A 19,530-nucleotide genomic window follows, 5' to 3' on the forward strand; every position below is an offset into this window, starting at 1 on the left:
GCCGTGCAAGTCGGAATCGTAACTGGGTAGAGTAAAGTAACGTAAAAGTAGAGTAACGTAAAGTAAGGTAAAGTAAAGTAAATTGAAGTAAATTAATGTTCATGAAACCGTGTGTTTTGGAGCCTTGTCTCTTGTGGTGGATCACCGAACGCACCTGACATCTGATCGCTTGACTATTCTTGTTTGTTCTGCTTGTTGCCACATTATCCATCGTTTGGAAATGGCAAGTGATCATGGCGGAGACTGTTCTGCGTCTCTTCGAAACGGAGAATTTGATTTTGTCCAGGAAAATCTAGATCATTTTACAAGGTTTTTCTCGAGACTCGTGCTCAGCTAGGGAGAGTTCTTTGCCAAGCAAATACCTATATAGTTCGAAGCTATATGAGCTCTGCCCAGACCTGGATTCTGAAAGCCTCAGTCATGAGTGAGGACCGCTGTCTGTATACCTCTTGCTCCTGTCCATATAAAACAGGACAGAAACGCAACTCAACGTCAGAGGACAGAACACTCGGATATGCCCAGACTTATCCTTACCACAACTGGACGCCGAAGACATCAGTGTTAATTAAAGCACCAACCAATAACCCTATTTCATCCTTAACTGAAAGCCGAACTTCAATCCTATAAGTAATATTCTATAATCGTTTACGCTGTTCCTCAATTTCCTCGGATCACGCTACAACCGGGCCAACCCTCAGGTTATACTTAATTACCATTCATTATCGTATCGTGTACTACCAAAGCATCATCGCTCACAATAATAACACATTTGCCTTGTATTATTTATGTGTGTGATTGTCTTCCAATGTGGTTAGAGAAGCTGTTTTTAGGCCTCTTTTCTAATGCGAATCGCATATCTAATGCAACGCTCATCTAATCGCATCAGACATGCGATTAGATGAGCGTCGCGAATGGATAAAGAGTCGAGCACAACAGGGCGCCTAATTAATGGAAGAAAATTTGTCTGATGATCAACGAGCGGCAGACAAACGAGTGTGCTTCTTTTGAACGTAGCGTTACCTGCCGCACTGCATGCCTTGCTGTGACCAGCGCTGTTGCTCAATCAAACAAAAAATACTGGCAGTGGTATAATTGAATCTAACTTTATCTGAAATAAATGTTCTCTAAGTGATTTAGTTACTGAGAAATGCTTCTCATACAATGCAAATGTTTTGACGAAGTGATGGAATCTTTAGCTCACCGTATGTGCACCACGGTCAGATGAATGACGAACTTATTCACGATGCATTCATCTTGATCTGATATGCATACATACGGAGGATCAGGCAATGAATACAAATAGAATCTAAAAAAAGTGCTAAGCCGAAAGCAGCATTTTCACCGGTGAGTCAGTGACGAAATCAACGCATGCATAGAGTAATTAACCCCTACAAATCCTCAACGCGACTCTTGTATGATGCGGTAATGAAATTGATTACTAATAAAACGACTAACAACCAAATTCCCTGTTTTAGTTTGGGTCATTCATTATTATTTACTGTAAAATTATTTGATCAATGACCTTACAGTTGGAATTATTCTTCAGTGAAATGAGCTTCAGGAGGAAGTTACTGACGGCGCTTGGTGTGTCTTGCTTGTGCCTCGTGCTGGCTGTTGTATACATGGAGTCGAAAGCGCTGCCCACCTCCAGGTGAGTGAGCTACTGCATGCCATCCAAAGAGGAGTGGGCTGCCCACCTCGAGGTGAGTGGGCTACTGCATGTCATCCAAAGAGGAGTGGGCTGCCCACCTCGAGGTGAGTGAGCTACTGCATGCCATCCACAGGGGAGTGGGCTGCCCACCTCCAGGTGAGTGGGCTACCAACCTCCAGGTGAGTGTGCAACTGCATGCAAACAGGGGAGTGGGCTATCAACCACCAGGTGAGTGGGCTACTGAATGCCATCCTCAAAATGAGTGGGTTACGGAAATATTACATTGTTCGTGACTTTTCCAATTTTTTTCATAGTTCGATTGATATATTCCTTAGCAGATTCATTATTTTATTTTTCACTCGTGAAATTTTGGTCGTACTGCGTTCATTGCTGGATTGCTTAAGCGAACTCATTACCTCCACACCCTCTCCCAGCAGGTTCCGTTCCCCTGTCGCTGTGATGAACACTTCTGCGAGAATTATCCTTGCAGCAGTTGACAACGCAGCAGTTGACAACGCAGCAGTTGACAAAGCAGCAGTTGACAACGCAGCAGTTGACAACGCAACAGTTGACAAAGCAGCAGTTAACAAAGCAGCAGTTGACAACGCAACAGTTGACAGAGCAGCAGTTGACAACGCAACAGTTGACAACGCAGCAGTTGACAGCGCAGCAGTTGGGAATGCAACTGCCAACGGTGCAGTAAAGTCTCTCTACACCATGCCGCTCAAGAAGATCTTGCTCTGGACTACGTTCTGGAAGAGCTACAAGTACTACGAAACCTTCTTCGCCAGGTGAAATTCACGTTCTCTACATCACATAAGTAATTTGTTCGGCAGGATGAGTGACACGAAAATACTGCACTTGCGTGCTACGTACAAATCAGTTCTTCAGGAAGGTGCAAATTATAGCTTATGAAAGAAAAGCGAGATATACAAAGGTTACGAACCAATGATTATTCACTTGTAAACATTTCAGGAAGAAGATGAAAATTAGAGAACCATTAAATAAGTGATTGGTCTAAGGAAAATATTCGACAGCAAAGAGTGACCCAGTAGTTAGAGTTCAGAGTGCCATGATTTAAGCCGTGAGTTGCGGGTTCAATGCCCCATCAAGCTGTACGAATTCTGAACAGTCCAGATTTGACCCTGTTTAACTCTGACATCTCAATTGTCTTAACTCATATGAATTAGATATATATAAAGAAATTATTGTTTTTACAGGCTGCACAAGCAACAGTGTGAGGTGAACGCTTGTGTGGTGACTCATGACCGCTCACAGCTCAGCAGCGCTGATGTTGTGGTCTTCCATACCAATGACTTTCTGCAGTCCACTCCGCTGCCAGACCCCCGACCTCTAGCGCAGCCCTGGCTGGTCTTTTCTCTCGAGGCTCCACCAGGTAGGAATACAATTACTAGGGCATCAGTGGCGTAAGAAAATCATAACTTACACCAATATAACATTTTTGAATGGACATGGACCTGATAACGATCATATTCGGGAGCAAGTGACACCACACTTTTATATTCAGTGAACACAATCACTTGGGTCGTTCGGAGAAAAAAGCTGTCTCTATGTGGGCATGAGGCGGCTAAAATCAACATGAGACTTTTAATTCGTATAGGAGAGTTCAAAAATTTATCTGCAAGCTGTAACATGAAATGAATATGTAGCATTTAATAATCTTTGGGAAATATTTCCTTTTGTTTAGCATTTAAATTAATTTTGTTAGGTCAATGCTATTATAATGGCTTGTACCTACTGAGTTAATCGTCTCCGAACCAGAGGCTTTCGTGGGGGAAGAAAATTACTACGCGTCTTGTTAACGCAAAATGCTCTATGTAGACAGAAACATTTAATGATATTACAATGTTAAGAAGTACAATTTTGCCAAATTACTACCCAAGTGACGTAGATGGCTAGTGTAGCAGCAATTAACTAGGATGCCTGATGTTGGCATTGTTCTGATGACCCATTAATAATTTTAGGATTATTCAAATCATTGTTTGAAAATATATTAATCTTTCAATTATCCATGGAATTACTCCATCATCCAATTATGTATTCAATCATCCAATTAATTATGCTAGGCGTACCATTCAGCTCTGATTGTCCCACAAAATTGGCGGTGCACTGCTGCGCTCGCATAAGGTTTCAGCGGCAGGTCTTCCCAGAGGCAAGGTTAACCTAATAATGATTCCGATTTACTAATGAAAGTTAACAAATAATAAATTTAAACGTACACAGGGAGGCTGTTAGAAGTTTATAAGTTTTGCCGCACACTTGTTTGAGTACGGATGATGAATAATGATAACTACTATCAGCAAAAGTAACTAAATGATAGCAACAATTTACTAACAAAATATCATAACATAGTTTAATAAAGCGATGCTTGTTTCGCGAAACGAAGTAAGGCTTCAATTGTGAAATTGTATCTCGTTCATCGCTGAATTTTTTTTTTTTTTTTTGTTCTTAATTGTTTTTACGACGTTTCTCCCACATGCAGGTTGTTTGCAAACGCGGTTGCAAACTGTTGCGGATACGATGCTGGTTATTGCTATCATTGCCTGTACACCGAAGAGAGTCTTCGAACCTTGCGTGCGAACATTGGCATAAACGTTGCATGTCCAGGGTGAAGAACTATTTTCAAACGCGTTTCGTTTAATGAAACAAACGGCACCAATATTTGGATAAATACTTGTTGTCAGTGTCCATACTCTAACTTTGAGTTTGACTTCCTCAATTTGGTGAAAATTTTATAGCCGGGCACTGAAAACGGCAATTAATATTGCGAAATATGAAACTTCGATGTAGAAAATTCTGCTAACACGCGTGTCATACTAAAAACTTCATCGAATGCTCTTGAAAAAGCGGTCGTGAAGAGCTCAGGCGATGTGAACGGTCCTTTGCATATTTTGCAACGGTTAAAACGCTCTCGCAAACTTGTGAGAACGTTCTCAAACATTGCTCCAGCGGTGCCATGCGTCTAAGCACATCAACGTTCAGTTTCCATCACGCACATAAATTAATTGTCTGTATTAAACTTGTTGAATAAATGAATTCTTGTTAAGTTAGCTTTGTTTGAATGGCAGTGCAAGCACATCAGGGAATTGGTCGCATCGACTGGGGCCGCCTCAACAATGTCGTGAACTGGACGATGTCGTACCGACGAGACTCCGATGTCGTGGCTCCTTATGGCGTTGTCGTCAAGAGAACAAGTAAGTGAATAGAGCGAGTGACTTGTGTATTGAAATATTTTATAACAAAGCATTTTTGCGCATATTGTGTGGGATGATAAAAAAGGTGAAAGGGGAATTTAAAGAGAATATTTTGAAGAGAATGATGTAAAGTCACCATTTTATTGCTTGGAGATTTAAGCCGTCGCTTTGAAAATGAAAAAAAAAATCAATTTTCCCTTCGCGTCAAATTCATGTTATTGATATTTTACAACGATTCAGAATTAACCAGGAATACGTATGTCCATTGCTGGTGCCTCCATACAAAATTGAAAGAACAAACGAAGTGTATGCAATAACATACCTGTACAACGTTGAACAATACATACAACCATGTAGAATATGAAACAATTAATAATGTAATTTACAACCACTCGTTAAGTCATTTCTCGCAGTACCGGAAATCTGGAGACGTGACCACGACTATACATCCGGAAAAAAATTCGAGAAAATGACAGCTTGGATGGTGAGTCACTGCCAGACGCACAGCCGCAGGGAAAGCTACGCTGCCGAACTAAGCAAGTAAGACAACTGCAGTTTGGTACGACAACTGCGATAACTCTAATGTATTATAAATATAACATAAATGATGATCCACTTGTGTCACCGTTGAATATAAGGCCATATCTGGCCAGTCGCCGTCGCCTGATGTCGCAGACTGACTTTCTACAGCAAACTGATTATCGACCCCTCTCATTTATTTTTCCTCGCGCCCCTCCATCCAGCGAATAGATAGATGGCTTTTTTACAATAGCAAACTACCAAGTTCAGTTGTAAAAAGAAAGCGTGAAACACATCTTAATTTGCTGCTCACTGGTTACCTTAAAACGAGACTATAATTACTTCAACCCATATCTCTTCCGTTTGGCCAACTTATTAATTTTCAATTAACATTCTTCTACGTGGTGCAGGTACATTCCAATGGATGTGTATGGTTCATGTGGTAACAAGAGTTGTGGATTAAGCCTCGTTCACCGAAATATAGGGAAATTCAACAGCAGCGACTGCGACCAGGTCACAGGAGAATACTACTTCTACCTCGCCTTCGAAAACGCCTTGTGTGAGTAGAGACTGCGACCAGTTCACAGTAGAATAATACTTCTTACCTTGCCTTCGAAAACGCCTTGTTTGAGTAGTTCTGTCAGTAATATCGATAGTTAAAATAAAACTATCGAAGATGTTTCAAGCGTCGTCTTTAATTCCGTAGCTCTGAAGCTATGTGCTTTTTAGACTGAGCGTGTGCTCCAGAGGTAGTTTGAGAGTTAAATTTGTGACCATCGTCTGTGTTACCGTTAGCACGAACAGGTTGTTGGGGAGCTTCCAATCTCTTAACGAACGAATATTCATCGACACAGAGCACGTGATCGTTCCTCACCCAATACTTCAATAAACCAACACTTTACTAAACCATGGATTTTCAATATATATATAATAAAGTAAATATAATTAGCGAAGAAATAATAGAATCGTAAACAAACCTAATACCCTAAAACCTAAACCCGAACATTGTGTTTCAGTCCAATTCCAATTTCCACAAGTCCAAAAGTCCTTGTCCAAAAAAAAAAACGAAGCCTTCCTGAAATAAAACAAAAATAACACATGGAATACCTAACTAGAGAATATGAATACATAATAAACAAATTAATAGACACAAATAATCAATATAACGATTCACTCTGGAATTGAACAATCACAAATATAATCACGGAGCAATCGATTAACGCGTCTCCACTGCAAGAACACGAGATACAATAATAAATTCAACGCCCCACTGCTGGAGGTCGCTAAGGTGAATGAAAATTGAAAATGATAAACCAAAATCCTAAACCTACTACTACATTGCAACTTAAAAGTTATAAATACAGTAATTACATTTATTTCCTCTACAATGTAGCGTTACAGTACATGGTTAGCACGATCAGGTAGCGTTATATACGGTACATGGATAGCACGATCAGGTAGCGTTACGGTACATGGATCAGCACGATCAGGTAGCGTTACGGTAAATGGTCAGCACGATCAGGTAGCGTTACGGTATACGGTTAGCATGATCAGGTAGCGTTACGGTACATACACAGCACGATCAGGTAGCGTTACGGTACACGGTTAGCACGATCAGGTGGCGGTACGCTACGAGTAAACTAAGACGTGGCAGCGTAAGGGTACATCGTTACCGCATCAGGTTGCGTTACACTACGAGTTTACTAAGATTTAGTAGCGTTCCGGTTCAAATTTACTACGATATGTAATATGTTAGCCTTGCTTTACCCCTAAAAAGTATGGTCGCCACAGGTGCCGATTACGTAACAGAAAAGCTGTACCTGGCGTTGACGCGTGACGTGGTGCCTGTTGTGTTTGGGGGTGCCGACTACCATTTCTATGCTCCGCCAAATTCAGTGATCAATGCTCTGGACTTTGCCACTCCTAAGCTGCTGGCGAACTTCCTGTTGGCAACCGCAAACAATAGGACTGCTTATAACAGGTAAACCTATTTGCATTGTGAATGTTTTTGGCGGTGACTATCGAACGATGATGTTAGCAGCATTTTTTTATACTAGCTATTGCTTGCAGCTAACAAACCGCGGTAAATTATAATCCTCACTTGGATTTAATAGGCTTGTGGTTGCATGGTCAATTATGATCATCTTTATTTACGATTACAGTGATATAGCAGGCATACAAGGTGAAATGCGATAATCTTCATTGACAAGTTCTATGATGTCTCAAGCACACATAGTGAATTGTCAGTGAGTGGTTTGAGCATACAAGTTTTGATGTAGGTACGGAGGACAAGAGCTCTGTGGGCGGAAGCAGCAAGTCTATAATAGGGCTTGCAAGTCCACCTCAGTAGCTTGCGCGATCGCCGCGATGCATCATTCATTGCTACTCTGACATGACGGGCGAAGTTTTAGGCCGGGTTCACATCATACTGCCAGACATGTGCCAGTCACGGTCCAGCCCAATATTGTTAAGAATAAGCACCCTTGACGTTAAGGGGACCCACTACCCTAAAATTTTCAATTATGGCGTTTTTCGGTTTTTATGCTCTTCTGAAAGCTGGAATTCTGTTCTTTCTAATGGTACCACTGCCATCGCTGTACGCCAATATTTACGGTCATGACGTCTCTTTAAAGGGAAGCGGGTGAGAGAGTTCTTAGGTCCCCTTAATGGGGTGCATATTCTTAACAAGAACATTACTGAGGAGTGTATTCTTAACAAGGTTAACCGAATGAATAATACAAACATATAAGGTCTGTTTGAACATTTTTTTCAAGAATTACAATTCAGTGTAAAAAATACATTACGTTTTATTATCAGGGATATACTAGGGTGCGTTTTCTTAACAAGATCATACCGAGGTGCTTATTCCTAACAAGAATATCTTGACAAGATAACCCTTACTGCACTTCCATAGAAGCGTTCGAGCCACGGGCATGGCAGGTGCTTTGCACGACTGGTGTCAATGCTTCTAAAAAATGCAATACAGAATATTTGATTGGACAGGAACTGGCATATGCCTGGCATGTGCCCGGCCGTATGGAGTGAACCCTGCCTTAGCCGTATGTCTATTCCTCTGTAACGTAACCACCCTATATCATGACAAGTCTAAAACAGAGTGAGTTTACTTATCCTTCACATAGTCTTCGAATTCCTGTCCTCGGGTTAAACATACATACAATATAATATACACGTGAGGGCCTCATATTTATCTCCCGCCCCGAAAATGACACCTTAATGTTGCTTCCTGACAGAGTGCCGCCCAAACATACGATTTTTCTCTCCTGACATTATTACAATCATCTATATGGTCGGTTCAGTGAGATAGCGTGTCATCATATAGGGGGAACATGAAATTCATAGTTTAGCCAGTGAAAACTAGTACGTGACGTGATCCGGTTATGAGACCGCAAGTTCACGTGGGCTATGAAATTCCAAGAGCATTTGCCTTCTCCAGCCAAACTCCATTGCCGCGACTGTTGAATATAAAATTTGGCTGATTCTATTCGTAGCTGAATTCCTGAAGTTTCGTTTTTGAATTAAGGGGAGAGTCTGGCCAAAATTTTATCTCGGCTATCTACAGACGGATCACCTTGAAACTTGGTACACATGTGTAAAACCGAAAAATAGACAGCTTTTATTCATGTCAATTTTTCGAAAAAAATGAAAGAAAACGTGAAATTCTTAGACAACGGACAGAAAAGGGGTACTGTAGAAATCTATCTCCTCCTAAAGTTTTGAAGTTACAGCGATGAGACAAATACCATTCGATTTGCAATTAAATTATCTATCGATACAACGTGGTTTTTTTTAGCATTTCGAATTTTTGTGGATGTGGGGGCATTTTTCCCAAAATTTTCGAAAATTTTTCGATTTCCCCCTATCCCCCCCCCCCACCCCTTTTTTCAAAATATTTTCAAAACTATAGCGAAATTCGAAAAAACTAGGTTGCATCGATAGATATTTTAATTGCGAATCGAATGGTATATCTCCCATCGCTGTAGCTTCAAAACTCTAGGAGGATATAGTTTTGCCGTGACAATAAGTTAACTTTTCAGGACAGCGCGACTAAGAAAGCAGCGCGCATCGAATTAGCCACTCAATGCAGCAAGGATACAAAACTAAGCGTTACTGGAGCTTGATTCAAGTCAAGGATGGTGGGAGTGAATGCTGGCACAGCACCCCGTACGACGCCAGTCGGGCTACTGAAGCTTAGCTCTAGCAGACACCCTATATTATGTGCACTGCAGCTAATTTCCCCTATCTATTGTGTTAAAGAACTCCCCCACCGTGAAATGGAATCCCCCCTTGTGGAATGAACTCCCCCATTGTGGAATCTGTCGTGAGCGCATAAATCAACGTACAGAGATGGTTTTGGTACCGTTGGATAGCTCAGAATGTCAGCTTTAAAATGAGACTAAAAGCCGGAAAAGCCAAAATTAAAAAAAATTAACCAGACGCTCCTCTTAAAACTTAATTGTAAAGGAATTATTGGCAATGTGAGTTTATTCTAGTCTTTATAATGCTTTTTGATGTACATCTGCAGTTACTTCGCGTGGAAGGAGGACTACGAAGTAGATATTGGAGATCCGTTTCGTCCACACATCTGTGATCTGTGCGCAAAACTGCACCAGCATCCAACGGTGCACCAAAATGAAAGGCAAGTTAACTACTTTATCTCTCGTACTTTACCTTTAATAATGGCACTCGATTGCTTAAATCGTAAATTCATCAATATTTGTAGAGCGAAGAAAATTTCCCAACAATTTACCAAATCTTTACTGGAAACGTTTCCTAGTTTAGATCCATCATCAGTTCAAAAATTCTAAAACACAGATACGGGCTGTAGTTAATACAATGGATCAAAAACCCAAAGGCTAAAGCCTAAATTGAAATATATATATATATATATATATATATATATTTATTTATAGTTCCACTTTACCGGACTTTAATTAATTTTTTTTCTAAATTGCAAAAAATATATAAAAAAAACTTGACCTGGCTGGACCTAACCTCAGTAAAACGGTCACATACGCCACAATCATAGACCCAGTAGCCCATCATTAGATTCGATTTGTAACTCGAGTGACATCTGCTCCGGTCTTGAAATGCAGCCCTTGGGCAGCTTGCAGGCTCGGTAGACTTTTTCAAACTTGTTCTCATACTCGCAGGCGACAATAGATTCGACAATGAGATTTTGACTAGTCACTGATTTTGATTGGGTGGCAAAGCAGGCCCAGAATAACATTAACCCAACTCTTGCAAGATAGCAGTAGAAGTTCTGGCCTGCCGAAAATTTTGCTGCGGGAAGGGAGTAGTTCTATGACTACCTATTTACTAGCGCGTTCCCCTCGTGCCTCTCCCCTCATTCGACTGTATTCACACATTATCGTGCGCACTCACACCGAGAATGTCTGACGTTCCAGTATCCGGTATGGACTAATATTTTAGCTGCGTTTTCCGATGCTTCTGATATTCAGATTTCAGAATCATTACATATTTTCAAATAGAGGCCTACCTTGAATACAGTTTATTGCTCTTATCCACTTGAAATTGTAAATAGATAGGTTTTGTCTTGTTTAATTATGTCGGTACTTACTACTGATTGTATCAGGGTTGGCATTGATTAAATCAAGATTGATTAAATCATGTGATTAAATCATTTGATTTTTTATAAAAAATCATGATTTTTTCTTTATTTTTTTATACCTATATTTAAATATATTGAGTGGCAGTCTTTAATTTATTTTGAGGTATTGTTATTCATGATTTAGTTTAAATGTACTATGACAAATTGGAATACAAACTTGTTGCCTTTAATGTGTATTAGGATCCAATGAATTGTATTTTTTTGGTACAGAGGCATCAAGTGTTGCAATACGTTGTACATAGCTGTAGATAATTCTTCTAGCAGCTTAGATAATTCTTACAAGGCTATAAGTAGTCTTTAACCATTTGACTACGTATTTGTTATATATTGATTACAATATACGACTTAAATGTGTTAGCTAACTTATACATGGTGAGGCAGAACCGATCGAGCAGTTTTGAGGCGAAATAAAAGAGTAATGGAGGTACATGAAGAAGAAAGTTTGTTTTCCTCGAGATTAGCATAACTTACCATTTAAAATACTAATGTTTTGAAAACAATATTAAGAAGATGGTGTCCGTTAGATGCATCACACTGTTGGAGTCGTTCTCGGAAGTTTCCTACAGCACATTCACACATATGGCGAGGTATGGCCACAACCTCTGCTGCAATAATCCGCTCCCTTAGCTGTGGTAGGGTGTGAGGGCAACTTCCGAACACCCTCTCTTTTAGATGTCCCCAAAGAAAGAAATCGCAAATGCTCAAATCAGGTGACCTTGCAGGCCACTGTAAATCACCCCTCAGAGACACCAGACATCCGGGAAACATGCGTTTCAAACATTGAGTGACATTCGGGCTGTGGGAGCTGTAGCTCCATCCTGTTGGAACCACACGTCTCCCAATGCGTCATTTTCAACAATGTTTTCCATCCTGGGCTGCAAGAAATTTTGCAACATTGCAGCATAGCATTTGGAATTCACTGTCACGGTTACTCCCTCTTCCGAGAGCGACTCCAACACTGTGTTGCAGCTAACGGCCACCATCTTCCAGATATTGTTTTCAAAATATAAGTATTCTAAATCGTATGTTATGCTCACCTTGAGGAAAATAAACTTTCTTCTTTATGTACCTCCAATATTCTTTTATTTTGCATCAAAGCTGCTCATTAGTTCTGCCCCTCCCTGTATATTGAGAGGTTGAGATTGGATTGACCTTTTAGGCAATTAGAAAGATTTTCCACCATAAAATGAGTATTCTAAATGAAATATTTAATTTCAGTTTTTATGTATGTCAATTTAAAACTAGGCAAAACAATTACAATTATAAAATATATATATATATATATAATTAAATGCAGTGAATGGAAATAAAATGTTTGAATTGTGCATATGTTTATTTCAAACAGTGTTAGCTTTCCTCATAACATTAGTCTCGTTTCAAGTTGTTTGAGGTTTGTTTGGTTATCGTTCGGTTTATGTTTAGTATTGGTTTATTTTTCTGAATCAAATGCAGGGTTGGTGATTTTTTGATTTTATAAAGAAATAAAAATAATCAAAAATCAATGATTTTTTTATTATTTCATAATTTTTTTATTTATTTGATTTTTTTCAGCTTTTTTGTCTTTGTGAAAGGTTATTTTTTCTGTTGCAATTAGCCTACTAACAAAACAGTATATGGATCATAATGGATGGCTACAAAGGGAACTTATTGCCTTCAATAATGGCCAACAGGCCAAGGTGGTGTTTACCACTTAGGAAAATTTGGTTAAACAATTATTGATAAGTCTATTCATTAGCTTTGTAAAGTTTGTATGGAGCAAGGTAATGAGCTAAATATTGACCATTTAACGGGCTTCAATATACAAAAACACTTCAGGAATGCAGATCTTCTAAACAATAAAGAATCACACAACAGATAGGTAACTGATAGCATAGTGCACAGCACTATCAATAGATCTACTAGTTTTATGTCCTATAAATCTACCAGACTCTACCCTCTATACACACCGACTAGTAGTGACTGAGTGACTGACTGCACTGTTCCCATTTAATTCAGACCAATAAACCAATACTAAACATAAGCTAAACGATAACCAGACAAACCTCAAATGACTTGAAATGAGACATAACTTATGAAAAAAAGCTAACACTGTTTGAAATAAACAAGTGCACAATTCAAATATTTTAAATCCATTCACTGCATTTAATCACTTTATATATAGTCTTGTAATTGTAATTGTTTTGTTTCTAGTTATAAATTCACATATGTAAAGATTGAAATTAAATATTTTAATTAGATTACTGGTTTTAGGGTGGAAAACCTTTCTAATAGCCTAAAAGGTCAATACAATCTCAACCTCTCAATATACAGGGTGGGGCAGAACCGATTGAGCAGTTTTGAGGTAAAATAATAGAGTAATGGAGGTACATAAAGAAAAAAGTTTATTTTCCTTGAGGTTAGCATAACATACCATTTAGAATACTTATGTTTTGAAAACAATACCTGGAATATGGGGGCCGTTAGCTGCAGCACACTGTTGGAGTCGTTCTCAGAGTAGGGAGTAACCGTGACAGTGAATTCCGAATGCTATGCTGCAATGTATGTTGCAAAATTTCTTGCAGCCCAGGATGGAAAACATTGTTGAAAATGAAGCATTGGGAGACGTGTGGTTCCAGCAGGATGGGGCTACAGCTCACACAGCCCGAATGTCACTCAATGTTTTGAAACGCATGTTTGCCGGACGTATGGTGTCTCTGAGGGGTGATTTACATTGGCCTACAAGGTCACCTGATTTGAGCAATTGCAATTTCTTTCTTGGGGACATCTTAAAGAAATGGGTTCAGGAATCGCCCTCACACCCTACCACAGCTAAGGCAACGGATTATTGCAGCAGAGGTTGTGGCCATACCTCGCCATATTTGGGAACGTGCTGAACGAAACTTCCGAGAATGACTCCAAGTGTGATGCAGCTAACAAACACCATCTTCCAGGTATTGTTTTCAAAACATAAGTATTTTAAATGGTATGTTATGCTAATCTCGAAGAAATAAACTTTCTTTTTTATGTACCTTCATTACCCTTTTATTTCGCCTCAAAACTGCTCAATCGGTTCAGCCGCACTTTGTATAAGCTAGCTAACACATTTGAATTGTATATTGTTATCAATATATAACAAATATTCAAATGGCTAAGAAGAATAGCATATAAGAATTAGCTAAGCTGCTAGCTATGTACAATGTTTTGCAACACTTTGTACCAAAAACATTCAATTTATTGGAACCTAATACACGCTAAAGGCAACAAGTTTATATACCAATTTGTCATTCATAGTACATTTATACTAAACTATAAATAACAATACCTCATAATAAATTAAAGACTGACACTACATATATTTAAATATATAAAAAATGAAAAATAAAATAAATAAAAATAATCATGATTTTTTATAAAAAACTCAAATGATTTAATCACATGATTTCATCATTTTGTTTTAATCATTGCCAACCCTGAATTCAAATGGAAACAGTGCAGGCAGTCACTCAGTCAATACTAGTTGGTGTGTTTAGAGGGTAGAGTCTGGTAGATTAATAGGACATAAAACTAGTAGATCTATTGATAATGTATTGCACTGTGCTATCAGCTACCTATCTGTTATGTGACTCTTCAATGTTTAGAAGATCCACGTTCCTGAAGTGTATCCTATCTGTTATGTGACTCTTCAATGTTTAGAAGATCCACATTCCTGAATTGTTTTTGTATATTGAAGCCAGTTAAATGCTCAATATTTAGCTTGTTACCTTGCTCCATACAAACTTTACAAAGCTAATGAATATACTTATCAATAATTGTTTACCCAAAAATCCCAAAGTGGCAAACACCACCTTGGCACATATTGAAGGCAAAAAGTGCCTTTTTAGCCATCCATTTTGACCCATATACTGTTATTGTCAGTTGGCTAATTGTAACATAAAAAATAACATTTCAAAAAGACAAAAAAGCTGAAAAAATAAAATGAATAAAAAAAGCATGAAAAAAATAAAAAAAATCATTGATTTTTTTATTTTTTGACTTTTTTTATAGTAAAAAAATTCATCAACCCTGGATTGTATTCATGTTCTAAAATTTTCGAACTTATGATAGACCCGGGTTCTGAAAGTGTTCCGCAAAGATATGGGGAATTTTGCGGAGTTTTCTTTGCTATTTTTGTATTGCTTAGTCTTTCTTGTGTTTTTTCTTCATTTATTTTACTGCGTTCATTTTTTCGTGTAACTGGAAGAATGCTCAATTTATTTATTACCACTCAGGCTGGCTTTCCGTTTGTTTTCGTCTAAATAATATTAAATAATGTTTTTTTAATGCGAAACTACTTAAGTGATGGTTAATATTAATTTTTATCATGAAAAACAGTATACAGTGAACAGTATACAGTGAAGTATACAGTGAACGCTGTTCATATGGTTCACTGGAGTACATAATTCTTTCATGTAAAATTATTTTGTCGTATTCTCAGTTCACGGCAGCGCGTGGGGACACTTGCGACTGGCAGGCCTGAGCCCCACACATACCCTGACCTCAGGGCCTGGTTCCTGGACCGCAACCCCTGCCGGCGCTGGTGGTTGCCCTCGGCAACGCCATCGCGGCGCAGTGGTTAGCGCTACTCTTATCGCAGTGGTAGCGGCACCGAGATAAGAGAAGTTAGCCGTGGTAGCTCAGGAGCTCAGTTCATTTCTCGGTGTCACTAGCGGGCGGCGATTGGTTGCCGTCGAAGGCGGTGCTTCCGGAATGGCCTAGGGTTGGTTCCCCTAAATGAACTCTGGTACGTGCCACCTGAGAATATCTCATGTATAGCCTTTGTTTGCATTGTCCCTCTCGACATCCTGCCCCCTCGACAGCATCGTCCTCACCTGCCCTCCTCGACAGCATTGTCCTCACCTGCCCCCTCGTCAGCATTGTCCTCACCGGCTTCCTCGTCAGCATGCATTGTCCTCGTCATGCAGAGCTCCAGATTTTAGTTGCAAAAAAAACACCAAAACCACCCTTCAAAATAGCCTCAGAACTATAAGAGTGAACCTAAGAAGGCAATAGCCATCGTGTGACGGAAATATCATTCAAAGGAAACCTACATTTCTTACTATTTAAATTATACATTAATAACTATAATCGGTTTTTCACATAAACGCTGTAAGCCTCCAAGTTACATTTTTGCTCAAACCTTCAGTTGCCCATTTTCTTGCTAATGTAGTGACTTCAATTCGTAACTCGCGCTATTATTTTTTGTAAATGTCATGCATAAATCCTTTTGTTACCTCTAGAACTTTATTGATCACCAATTTTTGTTACAGCTTTTACCTAAGTTATTCGAAATTTACCTTTTCACTAACTAACCAAATTTAAGATATTATATAATTATGTTTCACTGTTATCAATTCTTAAACGCGAATAAAACTCCTGTAAATTCTCACTAAAAAAAGTTGGCTGAACGAAGTAAATACTTTTTAATATTCGAAACAACCCATCTGATATTCGGAGTTTGGTTAATAGAACATAAGTGGAACAACAGCAGCGCCTCTGCGTCATTACGTGCTTGGCTTCGTGTGAAGAGGGAAAACTCGTACATGCAGTGTACACTTCTGCGTTTGGTACTTTTTTCCTATTCCAGATGAGACAAGAAGCTTTGTCCCGATTAGCGATGAAAATCAGGACAGGTTTCAGCTCGCGGTGGGAATTCCGGGACGATACGAAGACGGAACGAGACGAGACGTCCAGCACGATATACCTAGGAGTTTCAAAATTTCCACAGTTTTTTTAACAAGACGTACTAGTTAATACTGAATATGTTCTCTATAAGTTTAACTGTTTCAAAAATTATTTGAACAAACTTTGTCTGTTTACAAAGTTTCAGGTATTTCACCATGACTTCGTTACCGCCCGTATTGCAAATAAAAGTAAATTTTAAGCGCCAGAGAAACCCCGTCCATTCGCTCCTGAAGTGACGACTCATGACAGCATTTAAGGGAAATTTATCCATTGTCAGATTTTTGTTACGGTTTAAATTATTTTCTGTTAGACGGTATACCGTCACCGGTATAGTTGGCTACCGTGTCGCGTGTGCTGACGTGGCATCCCCGGGCTGAAGTCCGCGTTTGGATACCCATTCATTATTTCGTTGAGACTTGGTCGGAGCGCACCTTCCTCTCAATATACTCTTGTGACTGTAGCGTCCCTTGTAGGTGAGTTGCAGTAGAAATAGGTAGAAGACAGGCTAATTCTGTGTTTTTAATTCAGCTTTTGAATTTGCCAATAAGTGTTATTCGATCCGTCAATATGAATTATTCTCTACTGGCAGAGGTGGGCAGTAGCTCGCTACATGTAGCGGCCGCTACATTTTCAGCAGCGGTATCGGCTCTACATTTAAGGCAATGTAGCGGTAGCGGTAGCGCCCGCTACATATTTAAGTAGCGATACGAGGTTTTGCCGCTACAGCGCTACCGCTACATTTATAGATAAAGCCTTCAGATTTTACTTAAGGGGACCGGCTACCCTCCAACAAAACTTTTTTGTTTACAGACGGATCGTTTTGAAACTAGGTACTCATATGTGAAACAGAAATCTAAGACCTTTTTGTTCATGTAAATTTAAAAACAATGAAAGAAAACATGGAATTAATAGAAAACGGCATATAAGGGGTACTCTAAAAAAATTTATAACTTTTGCAAATAAAATGGTACAATGTCGAGACACGTATCATTCGATTTGTAACAACAATATCTAGCGACTGTAGAGCCCCGATTTTTGATTTTCCTCATCGTTTTTTTCTTTGCGTTCGTCCCATTTTTTCACATTTTTACCCCCCCCCCATATATATATAAAATATTCATTTTACATAACTTTACAACTGCATTACGCAAAAACTATTGCATGAACATCCATGGTAGTAGTTTTGTTAAACGCGTCTTGTTTGTAGCTTTCAAACGAGTGCAAACACTTTGCAATTAACCTAAATAATGACATATAAATACCATTTATTTGTAAATAATGATATAAAATTATCATTTTATAAAAGTTCAAGACTGCATTACACAAAAAAGTATTGCATGTACATCTATGGTAGTAGCATTGTTGAACGCGTCTCGTTTGTAGCTTTCAAACGAGTGCAAACACTTTGTAATTAACGAGAGTAATGATCTATATATAGAGATTTAATTCAAATAAATCTTTGTACATATTGTTAAAAAATGTTCATGTATATATTTTTAAAATTGTCTTACGCAAAAATTATAGCACGCACAGACATGCGGTAAACTGCGTTAGACGCGCCTTTTCAGCAGCTACAAAATTACAAAATAAGTCAAGAAACGGTAAAGCCAAAATTTCCGATTTTTAGGGTAGCCGGTCCCCTTAATAGTATTAAATATTATTTGAAAACCAGCATGATACTTACATAATATAAATTACAGAATAAAACTGTACGAAAGATTTCGGTGTAATGTTGTCAACCTCAGCCTGTTACTAGTGTCAACATGTTAGTTGTTACTTGTTAAGTTGTTACCAGTTACCACTTACAGTATTTTTTCATCTTTCAGTTTGCTTACAGTTATTTTTATACAGTTATTTTTATGTTTCACCTTCCTTACATGGATGTCTACTTTAATCTACCAATCTCAAAAATAATCCACATATATATACAAAAAAAGACTGATTTTTATATGTATATGTGGATAATTTCTTGGTAGATTAAAGTTCACATCCATGATGGGAAGGTAAAACATAAAAATAACTGTAACTTCTATTTACTGTATCTAACCCTGGGGTAACCCATACTAGTTCGGTTAGGTTAATTGCAATAAAGTTGCATTGATATGTTTTAAAAATGTTTTATTATCATTAAATGTTAATGAGTAAATCTCAATAGCAGAACAATAAATAGTTAGAGATTTCCAATAATTTTGGCCATTGTAGTGGCTAATGTAGCGCGCTACATTTTACTGTAGCGGTAGCGGTAGCGCCCGTTACAATCTAGTGGGTGTAGCGGTAGCGGTAGCGCCCGCTACATTTAGAGCATGTAGCGGTAGCGGTAGCGCCCGCTACATTTAGAGCATGTAGCGGTAGCGGTAGCGCCCGCTACATTTAGAGCATGTAGCGGTAGCGGTAGCGCCGCTACATTTCCAGGTAGCGCTGCCCAGCTCTGTCAACTGGTAATTAATAGTGTTGCTATTTATCTGTGTAACTAGATTAGCTCACCATCATAGTTTGGCAGGATCGATTTCTTGCCTGGCCAACAAGTATAAGTACGGCTCCTACGTTGGCCAACGACTGCGGTGCTTCTAGAGAAGGGTCCGCCACTTATTCAAGTCTCTACCAGCATATTGCGTCTTCAGCATATTGTGTCTCCAGCATATTTCGTCTTCAGCATATTGTGTGTCAGCATATTGTGTTTTTAGCATATTGCGTCTTCAGCATATTGTGTCTTCAGCATTTTGTTTCTTTAGCATGTCGTATCCCTAGTACATTGCCTTCAGCATATTGTGTCCTTAGCACATTGCCTTCAGCAT

General features: G+C 38.9%; 1 protein-coding gene across 1 annotated transcript; it reads left to right on the forward strand.

Moving 5' to 3' along the window:
- The first annotated feature begins 1,719 nt into the window (after positions 1-1,719).
- LOC108678105 (alpha-(1,3)-fucosyltransferase C-like) lies at positions 1,720-15,630 on the forward strand. Its single transcript, XM_018166452.1, has 9 exons — positions 1,720-1,807; positions 2,142-2,442; positions 2,872-3,047; positions 4,741-4,866; positions 5,280-5,406; positions 5,796-5,944; positions 7,177-7,366; positions 9,929-10,042; positions 15,489-15,630. The coding sequence occupies exons 1-9, from the start codon at positions 1,720-1,722 to the stop codon at positions 15,628-15,630; spliced, it is 1,413 nt and encodes a 470-aa protein (XP_018021941.1).
- The last annotated feature ends 3,900 nt before the right edge of the window (positions 15,631-19,530 follow it).

The sequence above is a fragment of the Hyalella azteca genome, unplaced genomic scaffold, assembly GCF_000764305.2.
Source record: "Hyalella azteca isolate HAZT.00-mixed unplaced genomic scaffold, Hazt_2.0.2 contig13025, whole genome shotgun sequence".
Lineage (NCBI taxonomy): Eukaryota > Metazoa > Arthropoda > Malacostraca > Amphipoda > Hyalellidae > Hyalella > Hyalella azteca.

Coding starts and splice junctions, on each gene's coding strand:
- LOC108678105 (XM_018166452.1), top strand. CDS start 1,720: ATGTCATCCAAAGAGGAGTGGGCTGCCCACCTCGAGGTGAGTGAGCTA. Junction 1,808..2,141: donor AGTGGGCTGCCCACCTCCAG/GTGAGTGGGCTA, acceptor TTATCCTTGCAG/CAGTTGACAACGCAGCAGTT. Junction 10,043..15,488: donor ACGGTGCACCAAAATGAAAG/GCAAGTTAACTA, acceptor TCGTATTCTCAG/TTCACGGCAGCGCGTGGGGA.